The sequence below is a fragment of the Sphaerodactylus townsendi genome, linkage group LG16 (assembly GCF_021028975.2).
Source record: "Sphaerodactylus townsendi isolate TG3544 linkage group LG16, MPM_Stown_v2.3, whole genome shotgun sequence".
Taxonomy (NCBI): Eukaryota; Metazoa; Chordata; class Lepidosauria; order Squamata; family Sphaerodactylidae; genus Sphaerodactylus; species Sphaerodactylus townsendi.
Window position 1 is genome coordinate 8370152 of NC_059440.1, and position 27871 is coordinate 8398022.

Below are 27871 nucleotides of genomic sequence, written 5' to 3' on the forward strand. Positions count from 1 at the left end.
TTTTATATATATATATATATATAGATGTATATGAAATGTATATGAATCCTTGGGAGGATCAACAGATTTCACTCAGCAGTTGCCTCTTGCAAGCACAGGAGAGCAGGCTTCAACAAGTCTGTTGTAGCAACAGTGACCACAAAGAACCACTTCTTTGTTGGTGGGAAAGGCCGCAGAGAGCCATGGCTGATACCTCAGGAGCTTCGATTTGGCTGCAGAGGGTCAGGAACAGCATTGAGAATTCACAGGTTAATCAGGGGAGCTCACAGAACGCACTGCCAATCAAGTGGCTTTCAAATGGGATTAGAAGGCTGAATGGACCCTTCCGCACATGCAGAATAATGCACTTTCGATCCACTTTCAAAGCACTTTGCAGCTGGATTTTACTCGGCAGAACAGCAAAATCCACTTGCAAACAATTGTGAAAGTGGATTGAAAGTGCATTATTCTGCATGTGCGGAAGGGGCCAGAGTGTGACGTTTCACCAGGTGAATGCTTTGTGTGTTTTTATTTCTATGATTTGATGTGGGGTTTTATGTGTATGTCGATGTAGATTTAAAATGCAGGGCTGTGGAGTAACAAAAGTGTGGGTTGGAGGAGTGATTGAAGTATATTATGACTGAATGGTAGTTGGGCCCAAGAGGGTGGGACTGACTAGGTTTGTGGAGGGAGTTTGTGAGAGAATTCAGAATTGTGTAGGTAGAGAGTAAAGCGCTGTGAGAGAAATCTGTGTCATTAAGTTATTCGCCTCTAAGTGGATAGTTAGGAAATTAAGTTTCAGGGAAATTATTCGCCTGCCTGACAAGTGATAAAATAAACCTTTGCAGCCAGGTCTATTTAAGGATCTTTATAGGAAGAAAAACTGTATCTATCCAAAAGCATTGCACTTATGAACTTTTCTGCAATGGTTACACTGTTGTACTTTTAAATAAACTCTATGTTGAAGAGAAAGCAACTGTTTTATTTAAAGAATCTTTTATTTCTGTTGACCAGTCTGTCATTCTACCAAATATAACTAAGCCATCTTGTTCTTTGGGTTCAACTAAAAAGTCTAAGGTGAGAGTTTTTGGTGGCACTGTTACCGACAGGAAAATAAACAAAATATTTTCCTGAAGTCAGGTTGCCTAGCTACACTGGCTCTATGCCTGGACACGGAGACTTGTGTGGTTCAGAAGACTCCATAAGGTTCACAGAGAACACATATGTATGTTTGTGCCAATGCTATATGGTTTCCCTCTTGTTTATGCCTTTCTAGGATGTATTAAAAGCCCCTTTTAAATTGAATTTGTGATGTGCCTGCAGTTTAGGATGTTAGTTTAGTTAGGTTCTTCAGTTAGTTTAAGGTTTTGTTATTGTTAGATTTAAGAAAGCCATGCCAATAAGTATCTGTAAAGTCTTGCCCATAAGTATAAGTACATGTGTTTATCCTTTAAGGTTTCCCTAATGTTTAAGTTTAAGTTAGAAATATTATTTTTGAAATTTGTGTCTGAGAATAGAAGCAATAGCCAGTTAAAGTCTGATATTAAGTAACAAGGAAGTTGACTCTGGAATGCTGCTTTGACCAACGCCCAGCCGACCCTTTGACAAGAACAACGACCCTCTTTGGACTTGCTAATCGAATCTGTTGCCAGCATCCAAGGGTCACCCAGCCTTGGAAGATGTCACCCTGTTTTGCTATTGGACTGTTTGAAGTTTTACTTTCAGGATCCAAGAATTCATTGGATCATTTAAACTGGTCTTTGTCTAACACTCCCAAGGAACCACCTCAGGCAAGAAGGTGCAAGCTTTTCTTCTGGGATTTGATCTCATCAGCATGTACAAAGGGACTGTTTTCTCCCTTTGGCATTCTTGGATATTTTCTCTGTATTAGATGGAAGGAGACCGCCCCCTTCCTGGTTTTTGCACTATGGGGGTGGGACTGCCCTACACCCCCTTTCTGGGTTACTGGGAAATGTATAAAGGGCTGAGGCACAGCCATGTGGGGGTCCTTTTGCTGAGCTGTGCCAAGAAATCACTTGCAATAAAATCCTTCCTGCTTTGAAGAAACGCCTGCTCCCTGCGCCTCATTAAGTTGCTGAGCTGAAATCACTTATTGTTACTGGATATTCGCTGTAACAGCAACAAAATTAAATAGAAAACGCTCAGGAAGGCATGGAGGCAGCATAACTCACTTCACCTCAGAACACTACCAAGAGGTGCCTTTAAAGGTGTTACAAGTTGAAGGGGTCTCAGAAGAGAAGAAAAACTTTACCCAGAGAAATGTAGCCAACTAGTCATGGGGCAGCCTATTTGTATTAGGTACTGGGGGAACGGGTCAGGCCTGCTCGTGGGCTCCTTTGGCCACTGGGGGAGGCAAGGTAAAAGGTCGTTTGATGCTTATTCACACCTTTGTCCTCCTGCAGGAATGGCAGAATTTCACAAAGGGGCTTTTCGATGCCATCCAGCAGCAGATGAGGGACAGCCACGTTAATGCCTTCTTGGACCTCTCTGAGGCAGAAAAGGCTTTTGTCCTACAGAAAGCCACAAAAGCCATCCAAGGAGGTAAACGACCATCGGGCACATGGGCAAGGATAGAGACAGGCACATCTGTCACTTGGAAGAATCCTAAACTGAATCTGGAGAGGTGATACAGACCAAACTGGCAGAAGAGCAATGTTAGCTTATGTCACAATACTTTTGTTAGTATTTCCTGGTGCCATGAGTGGCGTAGTGGTTAAGAGCAGCAGTGGCGTAGTGGTTAAGAGCAGGTGCATTCTAATCTGGAGGAATTTGCAGCGGGTTTGATTCCCCGCTCTGCCGCCTGAGGTGTGGAGGCTTATCTGGGGAGTTCGGATTAGCCTGTGCACTCCCACACACGCCAGCTGGGTGACCTTGGGCTAGTCACAGTTCTTCGGAGCCAAGGAGATTGTAAGCCCCTTTGAGTCTCCTACAGGAGAGAAAGGGGGGATATAAATCCAGACTCCTCCTCCTCTTCTTCTTCCTCTTCTTCCTCTTCTTCTTGGTTTGGGCCCAAAGCATAATTTTTCAGTGCTGTGTGTAAAATCCTGGCCAGCATGAGGGGGCTCTGTGGGTGGTGGTGGGTAACTCTTAGCCGGACTTGAGGGGGAAATATTTGCGGTCAAGGAAGAGATCTTGGTTTTGGGAAATGAGACCATGGCTGTGGAAACAGGGAAAAAGGCATACATTGGAGGATGGGAAACAGCTTCCCATGATACTGTATAGAATAGCGTTGTAAACTCCAGATTGTGAAAGTCCTGAAAACTTGGGGAAGAAGTCTAGAAAGGTCAGGGATCTCTGCAGGGTATAATGTCATAGTCTCTAACCTCCAAAGCAGACATTTTATTCAAGAGAAATTGATCTGTGTAGTCTGGAGATCAGTTGCAACAACAGGAGCTATCCAAGTGTTACCTAGACCCCTTCCGCACATGCAAAATAATGCATTTTCAAACCACTTTCACAAATGTTTGCAAGTGGATTTTGCTATTCTGCACAGCTTCAAAGAGCACTGAAAGCAGTTTGAAAGTGCATTATTCTGCATGTGCAAAATGAGCCCTAGAGATTGAGAACCTTCATCTGGGATCATTTACACGATCATGGCTAATGGAAGGCACAACTTTAGGGGGAAATCCCCCAAGGTGGGGAGATCCTTGCAATGGCCCAAGTGCCAGCTAATTTTCTGGATTCTTCCAGGTGACCCATATCAGGCTCTGATGTCACAGGTTAGCACTTGCTTAGAGAAGGAGATTTATCGCCAGATTGCTCAGGAGGTGCAAAGCGGAGGTTGGATGACAAATAGACTGACCTCGCTCCTGACTCACATCGAGGACGGCGTGGTACGTAATCTTGGGCTTGGCTTGCATCCTGGAGGGCAGCAGAACAGGCAGTCTTGTGTATGACCTTGAAAAGTCAAAGGGAGATTAATGCTACAAAAAATAGGGATAGTGTTGAATTTTTCACCCCAGCAAGGTCAGTTGGAAAACCCTGCTCCGGTTATCTTTCTGTCTCATGCAATTCAACCCCCCCTTTTCAATTTTCTGTTTCCCTTTGGCAACTTTTTTGTTGCATTTTTTACCTTTTCAACATTATTTTGGCTTATCAAACATCAAAGAAAAACAAATGGAAAATAAGGGCAGCAAAATTAAAACGCTCATGCCAAAAGAACAAAAGAAAGTGATGAGTTTTTGAGTTTCACTGGGCTGTTTACTGGTGAATGCAAAATTCTGCAGCATAAAGACCGTTAACTACTTGCAAGTCTCCTGAACTGGTCCAAAGGTGTCTTTGCAGACAGGCAAATGTGTGTCTCTTTAATTCCACAAGCATGAGTCCTTCTTTTGCCCCCTTGATCATATCAATTTTTCCTAGGAAACTATCTAAAAATTGTCATGGGGAAAAAAGTATAAATCCATTCAGCCATTGTTAATTTTCTACCCATTCCTTTTCAGATGACCTTGCTAGAGGAACGCCCAGATCTGAAGGGGAGACTCCGTTCACTTTTTAATCAGACTTTACCTGCCAAATTGCGTGGGCTCACATGGAGGCTGTACCTGTCTGACAGGAAGGGTATTACCGTGTTTCCCCGAATATAAGACAGTGTCTTATATTAATTTTTGCTCCCAAAGATGTGCTATGTCTTATTTTCAGGGGATGTCTTATTTTTCTGTGTTCTGTTTGTCGGGCATGCTTCCAAACAAAAACTTTGCTATGTCTTACTTTCGGAGGATGCCTTATATTTTGCACTTCAGCAAAACCACTACTACGTCTTATTTTCAGGGGATGTCTTATATTCGGGGAAACAGGGTAGTTACTTTTGAGAAACAATTCCAGGGGGCTTGAGTGAGTTCCAGTGTTTACCTGTTGCAGGAAAGCTTATGGCACCTTAAAGCATAAGAGGTTTTTTATTCAAGCAGAAGCTTTCATGGGACAGAGCCCATTACAAAAGATTTATGAAGTACAGTTTGCAGATATACATTTTGCACATATCTGGGTGCAGGAGGGGGGTGGACATTTCAACACCAGCATTAAAAGGCCATAAAATTGACAAGGTTTTTTTTTTTCCTTTGTGTTTGATGTTTCTATGGAAAACTGGGGGATATTTAAGATAATCTTAGCAAAAATTCACAATAGCTGCAACTGGGATCACCAATTAGAGCAGTTTTAAACTCCAGGCCAAATTATGCTTCACTAAATCTTTCATAGGACATTTTTTTTTTACCTTTGAGAATGTGCAGGAACAATCCAGGACTTCAGGATTTAACCTTATTTTATTTTTATTTTATTCAATGTATCGGCCACCTTTCCCCATGTCAGCTCAGGGCAGCATATGACCAGAGGTGGGATTCAGGGGGTTCTGAAGGTTCTGTAGAACCTATTGTTAAAATTTAAAATATCACTTTTTTAATACTTAAAATATTTTTATTAAGTATTAATATTTTTAATACTTAAAATAAAAAGTGATATTAAAAATTTGGGTTCTGTGTGGTTTCCGGGCTGTATGGCCATGTTCTAGCAGCATTCTCTCCTGACGTTTCGCCTGCATCTGTGGCTGGCATCTTCAGAGATCTGATGCCAGCCTGAATCAAATCCTCTGAGATGCCAGCCGATGCAAATGAAACGTCGGGAAGCCTCTGCTAAACTAACTCCGCCCACAACCTGGAAGCTACAACCTAAATGATTCAGCCATTAAGCCTTTGACGATATTAAAAATATTTTTAAATACTTTTTAACAGTCATTATTTGAATCCCACCACCATTGGAACCTGTTGTTAAAATGTTTGAATCCCACCACCGCATATGACATTAAAATATAACAGTAAAATCAATAAAACATAGAGCGGCATAGGAAGATTTCTCCATTACTGTGCTGTCTTGCATGAAATTCTTATTAGAGAATAAGAGCCCTTGTATTACCTTGCCCATGGCAAAATTCTTAGCAGAGGCATTTAGGAGTAAGGATCATAACGTAAACACAACACTTCTGCATGACCCCCCTGGTGTGAGATAAGCACGGTCTTTGCATTCTCCAGTGGTCAGGGTTGTTGCGTTTATCCCTCTCCTCACAACTCTGGCAATTTCAAAAGAAGTCTTTTAATTTAAATATGATGGGTAATAAATTCAGGACAGAAAAATGAAATAGTCCTTCACTCAATTAGAACTGGTAATTAAATTGTGGAATTCATTGCCTGCAGTGATGATGGCTGTGAGCATCCATGGGTTGAAAAGGATATTAAACACATTAATTGAGGAGAGGTCCATCAGTGGCCAAAAGAAAACCTCCATATTTAGAAGCAGTGAGTCTCTGAATCCCTCAGCTGGGATGCTACACTAGAGAAGGAAGGCTTTAGCTTCTATCCAGGGGTCTGCAACCTGCGGCTCTCCAGATTTTCATGGACTACAAATTGGCCAGGCTGGCAGGGGCTGATGGGAATTGTAGTCCATGAACGCTGAGTCCTGTGTGTTGACCCTCCACAGCAACTGCTCTGGCCACTGTGAAACAGGATGCTGAACTACATAGGTCACTGTTCCCAACAAGCATGTTTCTCCTTATATTATAATGGGAAATGGAATGTAACAATCTGGGAATTTATCTACTTTATGTTTTGGAACCGGAAACCAGTAACACGCATGGTAGAAGATTATGACAAGGGTCATTTTCCAATGTCACACAGTGAGGGAGAAATCACTTCCTTTGGACTGTGTTGATAATTCCATGACGTACCAAGTTGGTTCCTCCTTTGGGGGCTACCCCACATGGGACATGTTCCAGTAATTCAGAAGTCTAATAAATAAAATAATAATAAACTGCGAGAGGAAGTTTCATTCATGCATGGTTCACTTCTAGACTTAACTGGTTCTTCCCATTCCAAAGCATGTAGCAGGTCGTGGCTTTAACATAATTATCTACATAACTGTGGCCTAGAGGTTGTTATTGTTGTTTTTAAGTATTTCCAAAATGCTTTGTTCTGCCTGTCTTTCTCAGCAAGATTAAAGTACCTTTCACAGATGGTGGCACATAAGGCTGCATCCTGGAAGGACGGAGAGATCTCTTTGAGGTGCCAGGCCCTTCTGGATTCTGAGCCAGCATTCCAGGTCCTGAAAGATAGCAAAGGTGAGTGAGGGCCAACTGCAGGATCATGTGGAAATCCTCATGAAGCCTGGAGTCAGGGTATAGTGTTTCAGAGGCTCATTCCGCACATGCAGAATAATGCACTTTCAAACTGCTTTCAGTGCTCTTTGAAGCTGTGCGGAATAGCAAAATCCACTTGCAAACAGTTGTGAAAGTGGTTTGAAAACGCATTATTTTGCGTGTGCGGAAGGGGCCTGTTGACAGAGGCATGAAACAGAAGTTGTTGGCTGTGATGTGTGTCCATTCATTCCCAGATTGCTTCTAATACTTTTTTTTTTAATGCGGGCAAATGCGGTTGGAATCTGCACTTTGAAAACTTGGGAAACCTGTTTGACAAGAGATGATGGGGCAAAAGAAATGTGTGTCTCTAGGGCCTCTTCCGCACACGCAAAATAATGCGTTTTCAAACCACTTTCACAACTGTTTGCAAGTGGATTTTGCTATTCTGCACAGCTTCAAAGAGCACTGAAAGCAGTTTGAAAGTGCATTATTCTGCATGTGCGGAATGAGCCTAGGAGAAGCAAAGCATCTATTATGCAGGGGCTCTAGAAAATAAGCTATCTTTCTCTTATCAGTTGCAGCCAGATGCCTGAGGAACGTACTCTCATATTACCACAAACTCCAGGGCGCATCTGCCCCACTGCATGAGCAAGATTATTTCCTGCCGGTGCCTCTGCTGCGAGCCATCTTGCATACAGCTTCCCCCGCCGTCTCAGAGTCTGTGGATTCAGTTTCAGTCCTCCTGGTTGAAGAATTTCTGACTTTCATGAAGCTCCAACCATGGCTTCCAAAGTTATCCACCTCCCAGGTAATGGACAGCACCCCCTTTTTAAGAAAAAGAAAAAGAGTTTGAATTTATATCCCCCTTTCTCTCCTGTAGGAGACTCAAAGGGGTTTACAATCTGCTTGCCCTTCCCCCCTCACAATAAACACCCTGTGAGGTAGGTGGGGCTGAGAGAGCTCCGAAAAGCTGTGACTAGCCCAAGGTCACCCAGCTGGCGTGTGTTGGAGTGCACAGGCTAATCTGATTCACCAGATAAGACTCCATAGCTCAAGCAGCAGAGCTGGGAATCAAACCCGGTTCCTCCAGATTAGAGTGCACCTGCTCTTAACCACTACGCCACATCTTTCCATGGATAATCCAAAGAAGGCATCATGGCTAAGAAATTGCTACGGCATATCTACTTTACCAAACTCCATGTTTTCCAGACAGCAGCCATGAGCAGAAAGGGACTATAACAAAAAAAATTATGCCAAAAAAGCTTCCGTCTTCCCCCAAAAGAGGAGGGGAAGGAGCAGCAGTGGCGTAGGAGGTTAAGAGCTCGTGTATCTAATCTGGAGGAACTGGGTTTGATTCCCAGCTCTGCCGCCTGAGTGTGGAGGCTTATCTGGGGAATTCAGATTAGCCTGTACACTCCCACACACGCCAGCTGGGTGACCTTGGGCTAGTCACAGCTTCTTGGAGCTCTCTCAGCCTCACCTACCTCACAGGGTGTTTGTTGTGAGGGGGGAAGGGCAAGGAGATTGTCAGCCCCTTTGAGTCTCCTGCAGGAGAGAAAGGGGGAATATAAATCCAAATCCTCAAATCCTCAAAAAGACTCTACTTATGTACTGTGCCAGTCTCCTGTAATAAATCACATGGCTGCTATCCTGTTTCTTGTTCTCATCCAGCCACCCTGCCCCTCCACCCTCAAAACGTCTTTGATAAGCGTATGCAGAGATCTGTCAGAAATCCTTAGTCTGTCTCCACAGCCCTGCACAGAAATTCCAGGGGTCTCCAAGGAAAGACTGCAGTTTAATTTATGGTCCTTACATGCCTTTAGAATCTCAATCATCACTGTCTTCTTTATTTCCCCTTGGCTCCCAACATAGGCTGCAGATCAATCTATTTTATAAGTTATGCGTGGGGATAAATTGTGATAACCCTATTTATGCTGCCCGGAACTGCTATAAAGTAAGGCAGAGTGTAAACATAATAAATATCTATTGGACTCCTAGTTGACATAAGTATATTTAGATACCCTGTGGCCATATTTGTGTTTTGACTTTTCATATGAATTGTGGTTGTAGGAACAGGATTCTGTAAGTAGGATCGCCAACTCAAGGGGAAGGAGAGGTTTGGGGAAGGGAGGAATTTCAGCAAAGTAGAATGCCATAAAATCGACCTTTCAAAGCAGCCATTTTATCCAGGGGAACTAAATCTGTCAGCTGGAGATCAGCTGTAATCTCAGGAGATCTACAGCCACAAAACCATAGTGAGCAATCTTTTACACTGGTTAGCTAGTAGCAGTGGTGGTGAACCTATGGCACCGGTGCCAGAGGTGGCACTCAGAGCCCTCTCTGTGGGCACGCGCAAACAGAGTGCCCCTACATACACATCTAGGCTGGCCTGGGCTGCTGGGCTCGATTATTAGCATTAAACCTAAGACCTAGTTTTGGGGAAGCTGTGTAGGCAACCTTGTTAAGCCACTGATTTTCATGCAAAGAACTAAAGCGCAATCCATTACCTGGGAGCAAGCTCGGTTGCTGGCAATGGGGCTTGCTTCTGAATAAACCCTCCCAGGGTCATGATTCATCCGTTGCTTCAAAGCAAAACCACCGACTACCACCAAGCTTACTCCTGAGTAACGCACGCCTCGGAGCCAACCGTTTTTTCTAAACTACAACCTCAGTATTCGGGTTAAACTGCCGTGTTGGCACTTTGCGATAAATAAGTGGGTTTTGGGTTGCAGTTTGGGCACTCGGTCTCGAAAAGGTTCGCTATCACTGAGCTAGTGAATTTATCAGATTTGACTGACTGTTCTGTTGTGGCTGTTTCTGTTCAGAATCCCAAAAGTGTCAGCATTCTGGAAGAAGTAGCCTCATTGCTAGAAGAAATGGACAGAGATCTGGCAAGGCTCCTGCAGAACATATACATGCAGCCAGGTAGTTGTCCTCTCCTTTGCATGGGCTTGAAGGTCATTACGGGTAAGAATATAAATAATTAGCAAATATCACCCTAGCAAAACAAACATAAAACTACCAATAGTGGACTTGGAAGAGGGCTTGGAGCAAGCCACATTGGCGTCAAAGGGCTGACGGGATCACAGCGATATTAGCGCTGATGTTAGTGCAACCTCTTTCTGTGGGTTCTGTGGGGCAGTACTTGGAAGGAGTTGCAAAGAACTAAATTTTAACAAAACAGTTTACTTCTCTTAACAAATAACAATTTTAAAACATTTAACATTTGACATTTACACTTTACAGTCCTGTTAAGTTTGCATTTTCAAGTCCTTATATTTACAGTCTACTGATATTGCCAAGTCCAATTCTTATTTGCTGGTGGTTGGTATTTGAAGACTTCAGAGGCTTGGTGAACGGGATTCAAGATGATGAAGGTTCCCAGAAAACTCTCACCATTTACATACACAAAAACCCTGAAACAATAAATTCTAACATTTAAAATATAGCAAAAAAAATTAAACTCCCTTCCCACTAGTTCCCCACAACATTGCAGTTACCTTAAACAAGGTGTTAAGGGCTTAATAAAATCAATCAAGGTCCCAGCCTGGTAGCCTTGCTTCCTCCAACCTCATGAGTTCTGCAGCATTCTGCTTCTTTTCAGACTCCAACCCTTTCTGGGTCATCCCATTCTGACACAGGGGTTACATTAGCTCATCCATTGCTTCCCCATGCAAGTTGGCAGAAGTAGGAAAAGACAATTGGGGAACTGTCGCTGCTAGTACCCATTGCTGACTGAAAGTCTGAACCAAAAACGGGGTGAGGCAGGGAGGGAAGGTATTTTCAGTCTGCCTCTCTTAGTGCATGGAAGTAAGTTGGCTTTTGGTGACCTGAAACCATCCAGTCTGTGTCCAGTTAGGTCTTGGAAGGTCCAGCAATGCTTTACCCAAAGGTTAGATGCTGCATTAAGGCTTCAGATATTCAAAAGGAAGTCTGAAGTTATGGCTCTGTCTCTAAAGGGAATCTACTCCTACAGGAGTTACCTTTTATTGTTCAAAACATTGATGATGCGGGGTGGGGTGTGGGGTGGAGGAGAAGGCATGGATAAAGGGGGCGGCTTTGTCCATTTCCCCCAAAGAGATGTTTTATTATAATGCCTTCTGGAAGGAGCAGCAGTGGCGTAGGAGGTTAAGAGCTCGTGTATCTAATCTGGAGGAACCAGGTTTGATTCCCAGCTCTGCCGCCTGAGCTGTGGAGGCTTATCTGGGGAATTCAGATTAGCCTGTGCACTCTCACACACGCCAGCTGGGTGACCTTGGGCTAGTCACAGCATCTCTGAGCTCTCCCAGCCCCACCTACCTCACAGGGTGTTTGTTGTGAGGGGGGAAGGGCAAGGAGATTGTAAGCCCCTTTGAGTCTCCTAAAGGAGAGAAAGGGGTATATAAATCCAAACTCTTCTTCTTCTTCTTTTATCAACATAGTAAGAAATTTCTGGTGCATTAATTCTGACGAGGCCAAGAGAACACTTGGTAATGTTTGTCCCCTGAATGAAATATTTTGTATTGTCTGTTTGTAAAACCTATTAAAACCAAACGGCCCCTACGGTTCTAGCAGAGTTGCTACAGCTTCATTTTGTTTTGTTTTTCTGGCCACCAGCAAAACTCTAGAGGAGCAGCCCACCAGGAAATTTTCCTGTAAATTAAATGGTCAGTCTTCCCTTGAATCTTACTCTTATATATAATCTGGCCACAGCTACTTAGGTTAGGAAGGGTTGGAGTCTGCAGACACAGGTTTGTGGATCAGCAGCAGGCAAAGATTTAATTCCTTGGTTTTTAAATATTTGTTAAAATTGATTTTCTCAAAATAATTATACTGAAGAAGATCAAACAAAAAACAAGAAAAATAACACAAGAATAACAAACAGAAAAATACCTAACCATGAAAGTAAAACCGAACGGAACTCAATATTCTAACAAATTAACATATAAACATACCACTTTGAAAGAGAGTCTTCTATCCTCTTTTATCCCACTGAGCATTCTATTCTTAAATGATTTCATTGACACCTATTGATATATATCAAGTTAACAAATACTTATGACTTTAACTGTCAACATATTTACATTTATTGATTCAGCCTCATGCTGAAAAAATGCTTCCCACTTCTCATCAAACTCAGATTTTGGCTTTCTGTTTACAAAGGTTTGCCATTATAACACATTCTCTTACTTTATCCTCCCAAATTTCTAAATTTGGGCAACTCTCTGAATTTCTTGTCATTTTCCAGAGGAAGACCCCAAGTTAGCCCTACAGAGAGGAGTGAGACAAATGCTCCAACCAGTCCTCAGCACTCTGTTTGTGGGTAAGAAACCCTTCAATATCCAATAAGAAGGCCCCTTTTTTGTCCTGTTGATTCTGCAATTCCTTCCAACCACAGTAAACTCTGATATTCACCCAATAGTCTCTATTGTACATTTAGGGTTGCCAGCCTCCAGGTAGTGCCGGGAGATCTCTTAGGATGACAGCTGATCTCCAGGCAACAGAGAGCAGTTCACCTGCAGAGAAAGGCCACTTTGGTAGGTGGACCTATGGTAGGGGTGACCAACCTATGGTGCTCCAGATGTTCATGGACTACAATTCCCATCAACCCCTGCCAGCATGGCCAATGAGGAAAGGAGAAAAGAATTAGCCATTTGGCCATGCTGGCAGGGGCTGGTGGAAATTGTAGTCCATGAACATCAGGAGCACCATAGGTTGGCCACCCCTGACATGTGGTATTACACCAGTGGTGTGATCCAAAAATTTTAGTAACAGGTTCCCATGGTGGTGGGATTCAAACAGTGATGTAGCACCAATGGGGCTGGGCAGGGCATGACGGGGCGTGGCCAGGCATTCCAGGGGCGGGGCATTAATAATTTCTCTGTTACTGTAAAAAACTCTTACTGTAAAAGAAAAGTTCCTAATTTCCAGCTGGTATCTTTCTGTCCATAATTTAAACTCGTTATAGCAAGTCCTATCGTCTACTGCCAACAGAAACTACTACTTCTCCTCTCATTGACTGCCTGTCAAATACTTAATACTTTCAAATACTTAATTTTGTTTCTAGAAATCAAAAGAAGGATACTTTCCTTAAACAAGGAACTTTACCATATTTCTAAAACATGTTTCTAAAACAGCCCAACAGGGAGAATTATCCTGTTTTCTACCTTCGCTAACCAGCCACACAGGAAACAACAGGACTTTATGATTTTGGGACCTAATGGAATTTCTAACGGAAAAGCAGACCCAATTAGTAACCCCCTCTCGGCACACACAAATAATTAGTAACCCACTCTCGGGAACTGGTGAGAACCTGCTGGATCCCACCTCTGTATTACACCCCACTGAAATCCCTCCCTCTCTCAAATCCTGCCTTCCTCAGGCTCCCCCCCCCCCTAAAATCTACCAGTGTTTCCCAACCTAGACTTGGCAAAACTAGGTGCACTATACTCTACTGAAGAAAGAGACACACTGCATATTTGTTACAGGGTACCTGAGCATGGACACAGTGCTGTACATCTGGGATCAGATCATCCTGGGCCTTGAGTTGCATTCATTTGACTGCCTCCCTGCATTCACTACAGTTTTCGTTCTCCTGCTCCGGGACCAGCTTCTCAAGTGTCAGTCTGTACGTAAATGCCATCCTCCCAGAGTCTAATGAAAACAGTGCCTTGTGCTTTACAAACTGTCACAACAAGAGAAACAAGAATGAAACCTAATAGGCATAAAAAACTGTGTCTTGAATACATAGTTCACTTTGGGTTTCCAACCTCCAGACAGAACCTAGACATCTCCCAGAATTACAACTGATCGTCAGACGAAAGTGATTAGTCCCCCTGAAGAAAATGGCTGGTTTGGAGGACAAACCGAATGGCATTGTACCAGTGGCGGGATCCAAAAATTTTAATAACAGGTTCCGATGGTGGTGGGATTCAAACAGTGGCGCCACCGCACACACGCACCTCCAGTCCCTATTGGGTAGGGAGATTGCTTTAGTAACCCCTTCTTGGCACTCAGAAAAAATTAGTAACCACTTCTAGAGAAGTGGTGAGAACTGGTTGGATCCCACCTCTGCATTGTACCCTGTTGAGCACCCTCCCTTCTCGAAGCCCCATGGCCAAATCTCCAGGAATCTCCCAACCTGGAGATGGCAACCATACAGGGAGCACAGAAGTGAACTCCTTTTCCACAGACTGAGATAATTTGCCTGCTTGTTTTGTGTGTGAAACCTTTTTTTTTTAAAAGGTCAATAAAAAGAATAACAATTGTAGACTCATATTTATATTTTCCAATAAGGAAACGGAATAACACAAAAGAGCAGCAAATTGAATAATATGTGAGAGATTTTAGGTTTCCAGATCTATAAGTCAATATCACTGAAATAAGGCTGTTTATCCTGTATGTGTAACCTCTACAAAAAAGGTTAACAAATTATCTGATAGTCTTGGAAAAACAGCCTCTAACTTAAGTATGTCACTGAGTTAAGAGAACTACAAATACATTGTTCAAAGTTCATTGAGATTGCCAGGGTATAAAAAAAGAAAAGCATCAACATAACACCAGTTTACTACCTAATCTTACCTAACTATCGAATCTTGTCTAACAAACTGCTTGTCTTTTTGCTGTAGACAGCTGAACTGGAACTGACACTAAAAACTCAGGGACAGACCTTATCCATTCAAGGCTTCCAAGATATGATAGGAAAATACTTCTTTCATGAACTTTACAAACAGTTGCAAAGAGACAGTCACGAACCTTTCCCAATCTATGATCCCACTCAAGGTGAGTTGATCAGTGACCCTCTTCAGGTTATTTCCATCCTTGTTCTTGATATCCCAAAAATAGCACTTCAGAGGAACTGCTCTTAAAGAACATGTCAAATAAACATTCTGTTAGCTTTCAACCCTATTAAAATTGTTGGATTCGTTGTGGAACAGCAGTTACATGAGATGTCTGAACTTCACCATTGTGCTTTCTGACAAATACCGAGCTGTGGTTCATGCCCCACCAATAAAGGGCTGGAGTATATGAACAGGGCCAGAATACAACATTTGTCCATGACCCCTTTTTCTCCTGACCTCTTCTGGCAAGAGAAAAATAGCGAACATGGTGATATCTGGAATTATCCAGATGTGGTAGGCCAGCTGTATCTCACAGTACAGTACATTTTGAAAATGGGGGGGGGGGTGCAACTTCTCACTCATATTTTTTAATTTTTGCTTTTCCACTCAAGCTTATCCTCCGTGGAGCTACCAAGGCTCCCAAACAGCAGCACCTCCACGGACAAGGCCAGAAGACAGAAGGAGGATGAGGTACCAATAAAGACTCTTCTTGTTAGAAACAGTGTGGTGAAAAGAAAAAGGCTTTCCTGCTTGACTCCTGTAGCGTCATAAAAAGAAACGGAGACCCAATATGGAATGCACGAAAGTCAATCCTTCGCAGTTTCCGGTTTAGTTTTTCAGTCAGGGGTCCTGTGGAGACCACCAAATGTTTTTTTTAAAAGTGGGGCCAGGTGGGGCTTCTGCCCAATAAGGGTTCTGATTTGCCACTGGAGATTTGCTTGGCTGGATTCTAACTGAAGGTAAACACTGGCAGCCATTTTGTGGCAGGCCCTGTCTCCTATGGCAGCCATTTTGTGGTTGCACCTCCACACTGTGTCAGAATTCGAAAGGCACCTGCGTGCTCAAAAAGGTGGAGGACCCCTGGCTTAAGTAACAGTCCAACTAGCTTAGTGGTGTTTATTGTACCTGACAAGGACTCTGCATGCTGTAAACTGTCCCCTGCCTCCTGCTGCACCTGGGTGGAAGAAAACACAGCCACACTGGAGGGGATACACTGCTCCTCCCCATTCTTTTTGTTACCCCACTAGAGGGAACAGGATAAGTTACCCAATTCAGATTAGAGAAAAAGAGACAGACAAAGAAAATGATTTCAAGAAGTTAGTAAGTTTATTAGAGAGGAACAGGTTGCAATAGCAGCCTGGGAGGAAAGACTCAACTTCGGCTTTGGGGACTGTCCCTTTTATAGGCAAAACTTCACATGATAAGTCATTAAATTCCTATACATCACAGAGTTCTTGACAGGATAACATACCAGTGCCCCGGCCTTCACCCGCTTAGATGGATGGTAAAACACAGAGTCTGACAGGAGGAATGTAGAGGCAAGTGCAACTCTAACTCAACTCTCTGTCTCCGACCTTGGTTCAGGCAGGGGGATTCACTGCTGAACGCTTTGGCTGGTGTACCCTTAAAGGCCTCCTTTTGTTAAGTGTTAGGGGCTTCTTTTTTGTGGCCATGTTTTACCCATGCCTTTGTGAGTCTGCTGAATCAAAGCAGAAAGCGTAGACATCCATGTTGTCATCCAGCTCAAGCTGAGAGCCGAAGGCCTTCCCACAAATGAGCAACTCCGCCAAAATAAGCAAGTAAGCAATACGGGAATAAGCATATCGTGATTATTGAATATAAGTGACCAATAAATGCAATTAAATGTGATTAAATGTGATTATACTTTCAGTGCTAACATTTTCACTACCTGCCATGTACCTTCTGTATGCAAAACAGGCATTTTACTTCACTGCTTTCCTTCACTCTTCTCAAGATAGTTCAGTTCCACCACAGAAAATATGAGTAATCACTCTCCATATAGCTGAGGAGAAATCTCGGATATCGTCCCCTGATTTAAATTAATATGATCTTCCTGGGACGGAAACAGAGGTGGGATCCAGCAGGTTCTCACAGGTTCCCGAGAGTAGGTTACTAATTATTTGTGTGTGCCGAGAGGGGGTTACTAATTGGTGATTTTGCCACGTGATTTTTGCCTTAGTTACGCCCCTCCTCTGCCAGTAGCTGCCAAAGCAGAATCTTGAAGCAGCTAGTTCAGGAGGTGCACCGCTGCGGCGCGGGTGTGGCAGCCTGCTCCTGGCGCAGCATTCGCTTTCTCCGCCAAGGGACCGCACAGCAGTTAGCGCCCTGCCACAGCCCCGCCCAGGAATGCCCCGCCCCATTGGCGCTACGCCACAGTTTGAATCCCACCACCATGGGAACCTGTTACTAAAATTTTTGGATCCCACCACTGGACGGAAAGTACTTGGGACTGTAACTGCCCAATTCAAAGGGTGGGTGGGGGGCCTGAAACAGGTTCTGGGTATGGCATGGCAACCCTATCTCCTTCCAACAACAGTTTGAGGTAGTGAACGCCCTTCCTCCCCAGAAAGGGTCTTATGTGCTTTCTGTTAGAGTTTTGTCTTCTTGTCAGCGAATGGTGCATGTTCTCCCTCTATTTTCACCAGGCCCAGTCTTGAAGTTTGGAGCGTGCCTGGGAAATATAGGCCTGTGGGAAAATTCGTAGCCAAGCTTGAGCATGAGGGAAAGGCTGCCTTGAGGTCTACAGGCTGCTCCACTTTCTAGCCTTGAGCCAGGATTATGACACTGCTATGCCACACTGGCTCTTGTCAATGGATGTGAAGAGACCGAGGCAGGGAAAACCACTCAGAGGCCCCTTCCGCACACGCAAAATAATGTGTTTTCAAACCACTTTCAAAACTGTTTGCAAGTGGATTTTGCTATTCCGCACAGCTTTAAAGAGCACTGAAAGCAGTTTGAAAGTGCATTATTCTGCATGTGCGGAATGAGCCAGAGGAGAAGCAAATGGATGTGTTTTTGTTTTCAGAGAGGAACGTGTTTTGCTGAAGAAGCAATACGAGGAAAGGATGAAAGAGCAGGAGAGGCTTCAAAGGGTCAGGGAAGAAGAACTCAACAGGTACAATGCCAAATGTCACCAAATGCTAGCCTCACCTGACCCCATCTCGGAGGCTCTGCCCTCAGCTGAAGCATTATGCTATTTATTATGCACAGTAGGAGCCCAGCCACATGGGGCCCCATGCATGATGTTATTAGCTAGATGTTTTCCTGAGTAGAGTTCTGCAAACTGTTTTCGTGGGATTGCAGGCAACAGGAGAGCCTACTGCAGAATTTTGAAGCCGCCGCGAGGAAATTTGAAATGCAGAAAACCCACCTGGAAGAACAGCTTTCACAGGTATCCCCCCCTTGATAGGAAATGAAGCTAAACAGGCTGCATAAAAGTTTGTGTAACTTCAACTCACTGTTTGCTTTGTGTGTCAACAGTGTTTGCTTTGTGTGTCAACTGAGGCTATCGTACTTTGGTCACATTATGAGGAAAAAAAGAATCACTGTAAAAGCCCAGTCCAGAGGAGGAAGCAGTGGACTCACCTCTGGAGTTGGTGCAGCCTTGCAGAGGGACGAAATACACGGGCAACCAGGAGCTGCACTGCTATGCAGTGCCCAACCTCAGAAGTGGCCGCTGTTTCCCAGGCCTGCTAGTGCGGGACACTGCACCAGTGTGGCTGGGTGCATTCTGGAGGTGCGGCCAGGGCGGAGCCAACCTTAATTGGTTTCCACCTTGGATTTGCCTCTTGGGACGCTAGTGCCTGGGGCATGGACTTAGGCCACCATTTTGGGTGATGTAAGCCCATTGAGCCCAATGGAGAGCTTTTCAGGAGCGTGGAGGGTTTTGTTGTATTTTGCTTCTGTTCCACCAAAAAGCCCTCTAGGGCAGTGATGGCGAACCTTTTCGAGACTGAGTGCCCAAATTGCAAACCAAAACCCACTTATTTATCGCAGAGTGCCAATATGGCAATTTAACCTGAATACTGAGGTTTTAGTATAGAAAAAACGGTTGGCTCCAAGGCGCACATTACTCGGGAGTAAGCTTGGTGGTAGTCGGCGGCTTTACTTTGAAGCAACCGTGCAACTCTTCCAATGGGTGAATCACCACCCTAGGAGGGTTTACTCAGAAGCAAGCCCCATTGCCAGCAACTGAGCTGGTAATCCCAGGTAAAGGATTGCTTTAGTTCTTTGCATGAAAATCAGTGGGGTTTAACAACGCTTAACAGGGTTACCTACACTGCTTCCCCAAAACTAGGTCTTAGGTTTAACACTAATAATTGAGCCCAGCAGCCCAGGCCAGCCTAGAAATGCGGGGGGCACTTCCGCGTAGAGCCTCCACAGAAAGGGTTTTCTTGAGGCTACCTCTGGCACCTGCGTACTACAGGTCTTCGCCGCCACCACTGCTCTAGGGGCTATGGAGCCGTGCTGCAGCAGTGCCCCCCCCCCCCGGCTCTGGATTAGGCTGCCCAAGCAATAATGCTAGGAAAAGTTGAAGACAGCAGGAAAAGAGTAAGAATAATATTTGATTGAATGACTCAGTAAAGGAAACCACGGCCCTCTTTTTGCAAGACCTAAATTGTTAGCGACAGGACGTTTTTGATGACATTGATTCATAGGGTCTCCATGAACCAGAAGCGAATTGATGGCACATATAAGATGATGAAAATGGAACTTGAGAATCTTTACGGCCAAACTTTTGACTCTCGGATGCTATCTTCCAGGAAAGGCAGTTTCGTTACGAAATAGAAACGAAAGCAGAGGAGCAGATTCGTGGTTTGCAGGCTGAAATCAACCGACTGAGAGAGCGGAAGATGGTAATCCCCCACCAAAAATAGGCATCATAATGAATTAATGTACTGCTATTTACTAAAGCCCAGTGTATTTCCAGACACAGGCTTCTTGCTTTTAATTTCATAGTGACCCTTATGAGGTCAATATTGTATTATTCTACTGTTGTGACTTGTCTCCCAAAAATCGTTCAAATATGGAGGTGCTGAAAATTCTCTGCCAGGAAGATCTAACCCCTCAGTTATAGTTTCCAAATTCTGTTAGGGAGAGGAAAATACAGTTAAATCAACTTAACTCTCTAACATAATAATATTGTAGTAAACTTTGAAGTCTGCTGGATATTTGTGAATGGTTTTGCTCTACATATATGACCCTCCATCACTAAGGGATAGTATCACACATTATAATTGCCCTGCCTCTGCGGAAGATATCTCCCCAGCTGTCCTTAATTGTGAGGAACTAATACTACGTAACAAAATCCTTGCGTCACAACCACAGCCACCACAAAAAGTTTAGATCATATTTGTTGAAAGTTCTCTCCTAGGAACAGAATTATCTGGGGTAGGAAGAATGCCTGAGTCTCAGATTGTAGTACATGAGGAGAGTGCTAGGTTAGGGGTCTGCAACCTGTGGCTCCTCAGATGTTCATGGACTACAAATCCCATCAGCCCCTGCAGACCCCTGGTCTAGGGGGATTGTCTTGCTTCTTCATGTGAAACCTGTATGTACATGTGAAACCCCCAATAGAATAAAAAGTGCACCCAGGGCTGGAGGAGGGCATAAGTACCCTGTATTTGCATGCCTTGATCCCAATCCAAATTTGGCACAACGCACTCTGAGGAATTGAGTTCTTAGTAGAGAACTTTCCGCCCCTGTATGGTTGAAAATCCTCATGGCATCCTTGGACCAACCTGAAGACTTTGCGAAGTCTAGTTAATTAGCAGATTGCAAAATGTTAGCGGAGGTGACCACTCTCCCCGCCTGCAGCTCAGGCTTATTCCTGTATGAGTGTAATGAAAGCAAGGATAGTGTTCAAAGATTCAAGAGAGTATCTGACAAGCTCTGGGGCAGATTTGTGAAGAGCCAGCCACAGGTGGGCCCCCCACCTGTGATCTTACATATAGATGTGTAAATGTAGCAATAAACTATGAAGACACTGCAAAGATACCTCTGCTGTTCTCTTCCTTCCAAGGAAACCGGCTCAGGCCAACACGAGGTGCCACAACTCTTCACTGCTCAGGAAAGCAAGGTTAGTAACTGACTCTGTGCTAACTTTTGGGCCTTTCTTATCTAGGAGTTACAGGCTGAACCTGGGCAACCATACACCTACAAGCCTAAAGAAACTAAATTCAGTGTGCTGAATAAAATTTTAAGACAGAAGGTTGTTGTGAGGTAGGGAAGTTTAACTTCTGCTAAAAACAAACACACAAAATCCCTGAGAGGTGGCCATGTTTGTTACCAAACAACGATAAGTCCTTTCAGTCTTTAAGGAGTGGCAAATTTGCTGTGAAAAAAAAAAAAAGCTCTGGTCAAGGAGACCTCCTCCGCAGTGGCGTAGGAGGTTAAGAGCTCGTGTATCTAATCTGGAGGAACCGGGTTTGATTCTCCGCTCTGCCGCCTGAGCTGCGGAGGCTTATCTGGGGAATTCAGATCAGCCTGTACACTCCCACACACGCCACCTGGGTGACCTTGGGCTAGTCACAGCTTCTCGGAGCTCTCCCAGCCCCACCTACCTCACAGGGTGTTTGTTGTGAGGGGGGAAGGGCAAGGAGATTGTCAGCCCCTTTGAGTCTCCTGCAGGAGAGAAAGGGGGGATATAAATCCAAACTCTTCTTCTTCTTTCTCTTTAGGATTTTTCAGAGACCTACTCCACTGAAAGGTAAGAAGCTGTTCTGTAAGTGTTGGTTTGCTCCATATTTGTAAAATCCATCATCCCAGGTTGTGTTCAAAAGAAGGAAGCTATCCTGCAGCCCTTTTCCATTGTAGGTCTTCTCCCTCCATCCCTGGGTTGCAGGAGCCTTTACAGCACAACCAAGGGATTTACAAATACAAATACAAAACCTTTAATGGCATATAAAGAGTGGTAAAATACAGATTATGTTAAAACCAATTGACTAAAATTTACACAAAGGTTTCACTCTTGATCCAAGTGCCTTTGTTAAAAACCTGGCAACTGATTCAGTAGTGTGGGGATGATGGTCACTAAGCAGGTGTGAAACTATTTCCTTGTCTGATCTCACTGAAAATTTCTTCAAGATGGCCTCGAGAAAAAGCAACCGATAGACTGCCAAATCTTTGCAATGAAGGAGCATCGTGAAACACAGCTGTAGTCTCACACAGGAACAAGTCCTGTTCTCCTGTGGGATGCCATGATATCTGCCTCTTGTTTGGGCAGTCGGTAACACATTTAGCCGAGCAAGCATAAAATATCTGCGGAGATGTGGATTGATTAAATTACTCATATATTTAGCCATAAAACCCGGCAATGGTGGTGAAATGCCATAAAATGTGGGAGAACAAGTTCTGCAAACCAAGGGATTTATAACAGGAGCAAGAGAAAGAAATCCCTTGGGATATGTTAAAAAACAAACACCACTTTCTCTGTTGCAGTCTGCCAGCCCCTCCACCTTCCCCACGATCTCAAGGGCCAACTCCAGCTTCACAGCATCCTTCTTCCTCGCCAGAAACAGGTGAGCGAACATTCCGCAGCTTTTCCTCAGACAGCAGTGTTGCCAGTTGCCGGGTCACAAATAGCAAAGGGCATCTGACACCTCGTAGTCAGTTTGGCCAACTTGGAAATACTAGACAAGGGGCCTTTCCCCACTATTCCCTCGGCTGCCGTCACTGTGTGCAATTCCCAGCGCGCGGCATCCCTGGTGCGTGCCCGGGAATCCCCACGACACGGTAGTAGTAGTAGAAAAGTAGATGACCTCTGTGCGGGGTCATCTACTCGGCTCTGGGTCATCAAAAGGCACCCTTTGCAAGGGGGCGCGACAGCGGCAGCGCTGTTGCCGCCCCTCTCGTGGGGAGTGCAGGGGGACCCCGCGCTACTCTCCTCAAGTAGTGCGGGGCTTAAGGTAAGTGAGGAAAGGCCCATGCAGGTCATGCATGGTCATATCTGGGGGTATTCAAATGGATTGTTTTGTTGTTGTTTGTTTCTTGGTGTTTTCTTATAGTTGTGTTGAAAGTCTTTTCATTTTGCTCATGTTTGTTTCCAAGGTCCCCTGTTCATTTGGCCATATAACCTTTATGTGCAATTGATAGAGAAATAATGCTAAGAATCCATAAAGTTTTACCAAGAACACAATAATGGCCCAGAAAATAAAAGCTCACAGGGTTTGTTTCGCACACAAAAAAGCCACATCAAAATGGGGATTTCTGGAATGGGCATGACATCTGGGGTAAGAAAGTCAAAATCATCTCCAGTTGTAGGTTCTCCTTGTCTTCTTTCTGCTACAAAGGCCAGGAATTCGAGGCCCAAACAGTTATTTCTTATTTTGACTGAGAAAGAATATGAAACCTGTTTCTATAATAGAATAGAAATGAACCAATTTTTTTTCATACCCTGTCCTCCCTGGTATGCCAGGTTCAAGGTGGCTTACAACATATAAGTACCTTATACAGGTTTAAAATCGCATGTGTATATTTAAAAACAACAAATGAATTATTTACTACAATTGGCACCAAATACTATAACACCTCAGAAGAAACATTCCATTCATTACTCCAGCTAACATACTAGTTACTGATGATAAGCAGAAATCAGTTCCAGCCCTCCAGGCCTGGAATCTCTTACAAATTCTAAGAGGGTTGGTTCTTTTATTCTAGGCCCGTGGTGGCGAACCTTTGGCACTCCAGATGTTATGGACTACAATTCCCATCAGCCCTGCCACTTGGCCATGCTGGCAGGGACTGATGGGAATTGTAATCCATAACATCTGGAGTGCCAAAGGTTCGCCACCACTGTCTAGCTGTTTTATTATAATATCCCACAATTCAACTGTGTTTAAGAACATAAGAACATAAGAACTAGCCTGCTGGATCAGACCAGAGTCCATCTAGTCCAGCATTCTGCTACTCGCAGTGGCCCACCAGGTGCCTATGGGAGCTCACATGCAGGATGTGAAAGCAATGGCCTTCTGCTGCTGCTCCTGCTCCTGGTCTGCTAAGGCATTTGCAATCTGAGATCAAGGAGGATCAAGATTGGTAGCCATAGATTGACTTCTCCTCCATAAATCTGTCCAAGCCCTTTTTAAAGCTATCCAGGTTAGTGGCCATCACCACCTCCTGTGGCAGCATATTCCAAACACCTTCCTCAACTCACACGTGCTGCTGAAGAAGTGTTTCCTTTTATTAGTCCTAATTCTTTTCCCCCCCAGCATTTTCAATGAATGCCCCTGGTTCTAGTAGTATTGTGGAGAAAGAGAGAAAAATTTCTCTCGTCAACATTTTCACTCCCATGCATAATTTTATAGACTTCCAAATCATATCCCTCAGACGCTTCCTCTCCAAACTAAAGAGTCCCAAAACGCCTGCAAGCCTCCTCCTCATAAGGAAGGTGCTCCAATCCTTCAATCATCCTCGCTGCCCTTCTCTGTTGCAGAATTTTTCTATCTTCGGATATCCTTTTGAGATGTGGCAAACCAGAACTGAACACAGTACTCTTTCATGCGGTTGCAACCACGGCTTTATATAAGGGCATGACAATCCTTGCAGTTTTATTATCAACTCCTTTCCTAATTATCCCCAGCATAGAGTTTGCCTTTTTCACAGCTGCCATGCATTGAGTTGACATTCCCATGGAACTATCAACTAAGATGCCCAAATCCCTTTCCTGGTCTGTGACTGATAGCACTGACCCCTGTAGCGTGTATGTGAAGTTTGGATTTTTTGCCCCTATGTGCATCACTTTACATTTAGCTACGTTGAACTGCATTTGCCATTTCTTAGCCCACTCACCTAATTTATCAAGGTCCGCTTGGAGCTCTTCGCAATCCTTTGTGGTTCTTACCACCCTACATAATTTGGTATCATCTGCAAACTTGGCCACCACACTACCCACCCCTACTGGTTTAATTTTGACTGATCAATCAAATTAGTGTTGATTTGGCAAATTAGGTTTTCCACAATGTAACAGTCACCTCACTCAAAATAAGACTCCACTTCCATGAAATATATAAATTAGAGGAAAATTATGTGCAAAGACTGTATAAAAGTTTACTGCTCATGCTTTGGCTAAATAGCACCTTTGAAGAACATGAATACATTTGGGGGACTATTTATATCATGTTCACAAGGACCACTGCAAAAGCTATATACATTTTCAATACACTGTGGAAGAAAAAATGCTGTTGTGCATGCTGGTCTACAGTTCTGTCCCAAAAAGATTATGTATTTTAGTCTTCAATCATATAAGTTGCACACTTCACAAACATGTTAAATTCCAATACCTGAATATCCGATAATATTGCTGAGCCAAGTTAGAAGCTTCAAACCAAAGCTTTGATGGGCAACAATAGATGAATGCATGACTTGAACCTTCAGTGGCTTAGTCTGGCGACTGGTATTTCTCTTAAGGAAAGAAGGGGTGGGGAACACCAAATCAGACAGCACTTTTCAGATCAATTTTGTATAACACATGTATTAAAAACATCCACAGCAATCTGATTTTCTGGATTTTTAAACAGTAAATTTGCCCAATGAAAAAGTATGACATGCCTTCAGCTTTTTCACACAATGTATAAAACTGGAATTCTGTTGGACATAACCTGAGTTTCTTTCTTTCACGTTAGCCACAGGAAACAATCCAACAAAATCACCAAAATCAAGCGATGGGCAAAATAAAGCTCAGACCCTCATGCTGGAACTGCTGAAGCAGATGATGGAGACCGCTAGCACAAGTAGGAAATCTTCTGTTTGTAGTCTGTGGAACTGATTGCCACTTGATGTTGTGAAAACTATTAAATACAGTGGGACCAGCCTAAGGTTTTTGCAAAATTAACACCCATTGCTTGACAGAGGAAACTACTCTAATTCAAAATAAGGCAAGAATCAAGGAGCATTTTCCCTGTGAGAGAAGGCTAACATTTGAGAGGCTGCTAGTAAGAACTTTGCTCAATGAAACTGTAATGAAAGTTTCTAGTTTCTGTGCCTGCCAAAGCAGGTAGTGAACAATTATGGCCACTTGGAAGATGTGAAACTCCTGTCTTCCACCGAGGAAGGCTACTGAAACTCAGTTTCTCATTTGACTGAGAGTTCTTAAGGGTCTCAGGCGGAAAATACCTAAATAGATTTAGTTGGTATGCATAGGTAGTTGCAATCTTCTACATGGTGTCTATTTTCTTACCATTAGTTTTTAATGGATCGAACGCAGACGCAAGGGAACAACTGGACACAGCCACAAGGAAGCATCTGCAGAACTACCAGCAGGATCAAACAAATGCAAAGGTGTTTTTTAAAACCTTAAATCTGCTCTCCTCACAGAGGCCGTTTGTATGCAAATATAATAATTATTATAATTATTGGCAGGAAAGGTTGCTAAACAGGATGCAGATGAAATCACTCAATAGCGATCAGGAATTTTCAAGGTTTAAGGGGGGGCGGGGAAGGACGAAAACGTCTTTTGTATACATAGCAAGTTAAAAATTGGCACCCAGGTGTGTTTGAAGCCCTTCTCCACACCAGCAGAAACTCGCTTTTCAGAAATGAATGCATGCTTACTAATATTCTGTAGTATTACAGCACTAATTTAATTGGGAAACTATCCCTGTCCTCACTGCAATTTTCCTTTTACCTCCAGATTGAAGTTTTTGGTTATGAAATTAGTGAAGGAGAAATTGAGGACATTCCAGAACCCAGAAGAAAACATGTGAGAAACAAACTGGAAACTATAATCAGAAGAGGGACAGAAGCTCGTTACAAAGTCCAGCTCGCAGCCAGAAGAAATGCCCCAGAAACAGTGACTTGCGTGTGAAACCGGCAGGTGCCAAAGTAGCTTTCTTGCAAGGGAGGCCAGTGTATCCCATCAGCAGGGCTCCCCAGTACCCTCATTTACTTGCACCAGAGGAATGTGGGAAGTTCCCTTAGCTGGGGTCCAGCAACATTGGCCCTGTGTGCTAGCACACAAACTGTGTGGGACTTGATGTATATTACTCCCTATCTTTTTCATTTTGTAGATGACTGAACACGTAAATTTAAAAAGCGTACACCATGAGCAGGCTGAAGCACTTTGTGAATTACATACCTTGCCTTGCATCCCTGCCCATCAGAGAGGCAAGTAGCCTCAAGTAACAGAATTGTGGCTGTGACTCTATTAGATTCCCTTTCTTTGGGCCCTAATATATTTATCAGGAGCCAGGCCAAAAGATTTTGAAGTCTTTCAATTGGCCAGGGTTTTATCTGGCTGGCCTGAGTTGTTTTACCCTTCCAGTGCTTGCTTTGGCATAATCTGTGTGTTCATCATAGATTGTGGAGATGTTTCCCTGCTCCTATGCATGAAGCCTGCTGAAAGACCTTGGCCTAGTCACAAGAAAGGGGAGTAGTTTGTCAGCTACTTTGAGACGCTTTACAGGAAAGGCAGGATATAAGTCTAAACTCCTCCTTTTCTGCTACTACCAGAAGTATGTTGGGTCTGTATATTTTCAAGTATCCACCACCAACAGTTAAGGAAGGTTACTCAGTTCAGTATTAGGGAACAATAATCTCTAATGGACATAACACAGAAAACAGCTGGTTTATACAGGTGCTGTGCAAACCCACACGAACAAGCTACACCACTGATGAAAAATATGCAGGAGCAAAGACAGAGGTTGCCAGCCTGTTCTTAATTCATCTTGCTTTGACAAAACCAGAAAGGGCAGTGTGGAGGGAAGAAATACATCTAGGTTTGTTTTAATAGAGACATAATCAAGTACCACAACTGGATCCTTGAGAACCAACAGCATGGTGGACAAAAATCCCTTCCCCCACACGGGAGACTTGATACTATTCTTCTATTACAAACAGAAGACTGAATATAAATCAAGTGGTAAAGGGACCCTCTGCTTATGAAGTCTCTGCTATAGGGGGCAATGCTTGCTGTCATTTCAAAATGAGGTCTCTACTGTGCACAGTACAGGTATGCCTGTTCACTTGAGGCTATTTTGCCATTTTTTCTATGATTCAATCACCATCAAATAAATTGTTGAGACAAGACTTTTTAACTTCAAGTACTCTTGTGTATTTCATTTCTCCCAAGCAGGTATGGAATTACTTTAGTATAACTATCTTGGAAGTTTTAGTACCATATGCCATTGAA

The 27871-nt window shown here is 43.6% G+C and overlaps 1 protein-coding gene across 3 annotated transcripts; it reads left to right on the forward strand.

Moving 5' to 3' along the window:
• Positions 1-169: 169 nt before the first annotated feature.
• On the forward strand, positions 170-27782 carry LOC125446089. Of its 3 annotated transcripts, XM_048519610.1 has the most exons (20): positions 170-248; positions 2403-2541; positions 3691-3833; positions 4443-4560; positions 6977-7105; positions 7699-7931; positions 9949-10048; positions 12351-12425; positions 13591-13730; positions 14731-14884; positions 15336-15414; positions 17771-17860; positions 18049-18136; positions 19509-19601; positions 20768-20824; positions 21426-21454; positions 22186-22265; positions 25368-25475; positions 25928-26022; positions 26375-27782. In XM_048519610.1, the coding sequence occupies exons 1-20, from the start codon at positions 183-185 to the stop codon at positions 26546-26548; spliced, it is 2190 nt and encodes a 729-aa protein (XP_048375567.1). In that variant the 5' UTR covers positions 170-182; the 3' UTR covers positions 26549-27782. The 3 variants fall into 3 exon arrangements, with proteins under 3 accessions (XP_048375567.1, XP_048375569.1, XP_048375568.1); XM_048519611.1 differs by lacking the exon at positions 2403-2541 and having other exon boundaries at positions 185-248; XM_048519612.1 differs by lacking the exons at positions 9949-10048; positions 12351-12425; positions 13591-13730.
• The last annotated feature ends 89 nt before the right edge of the window (positions 27783-27871 follow it).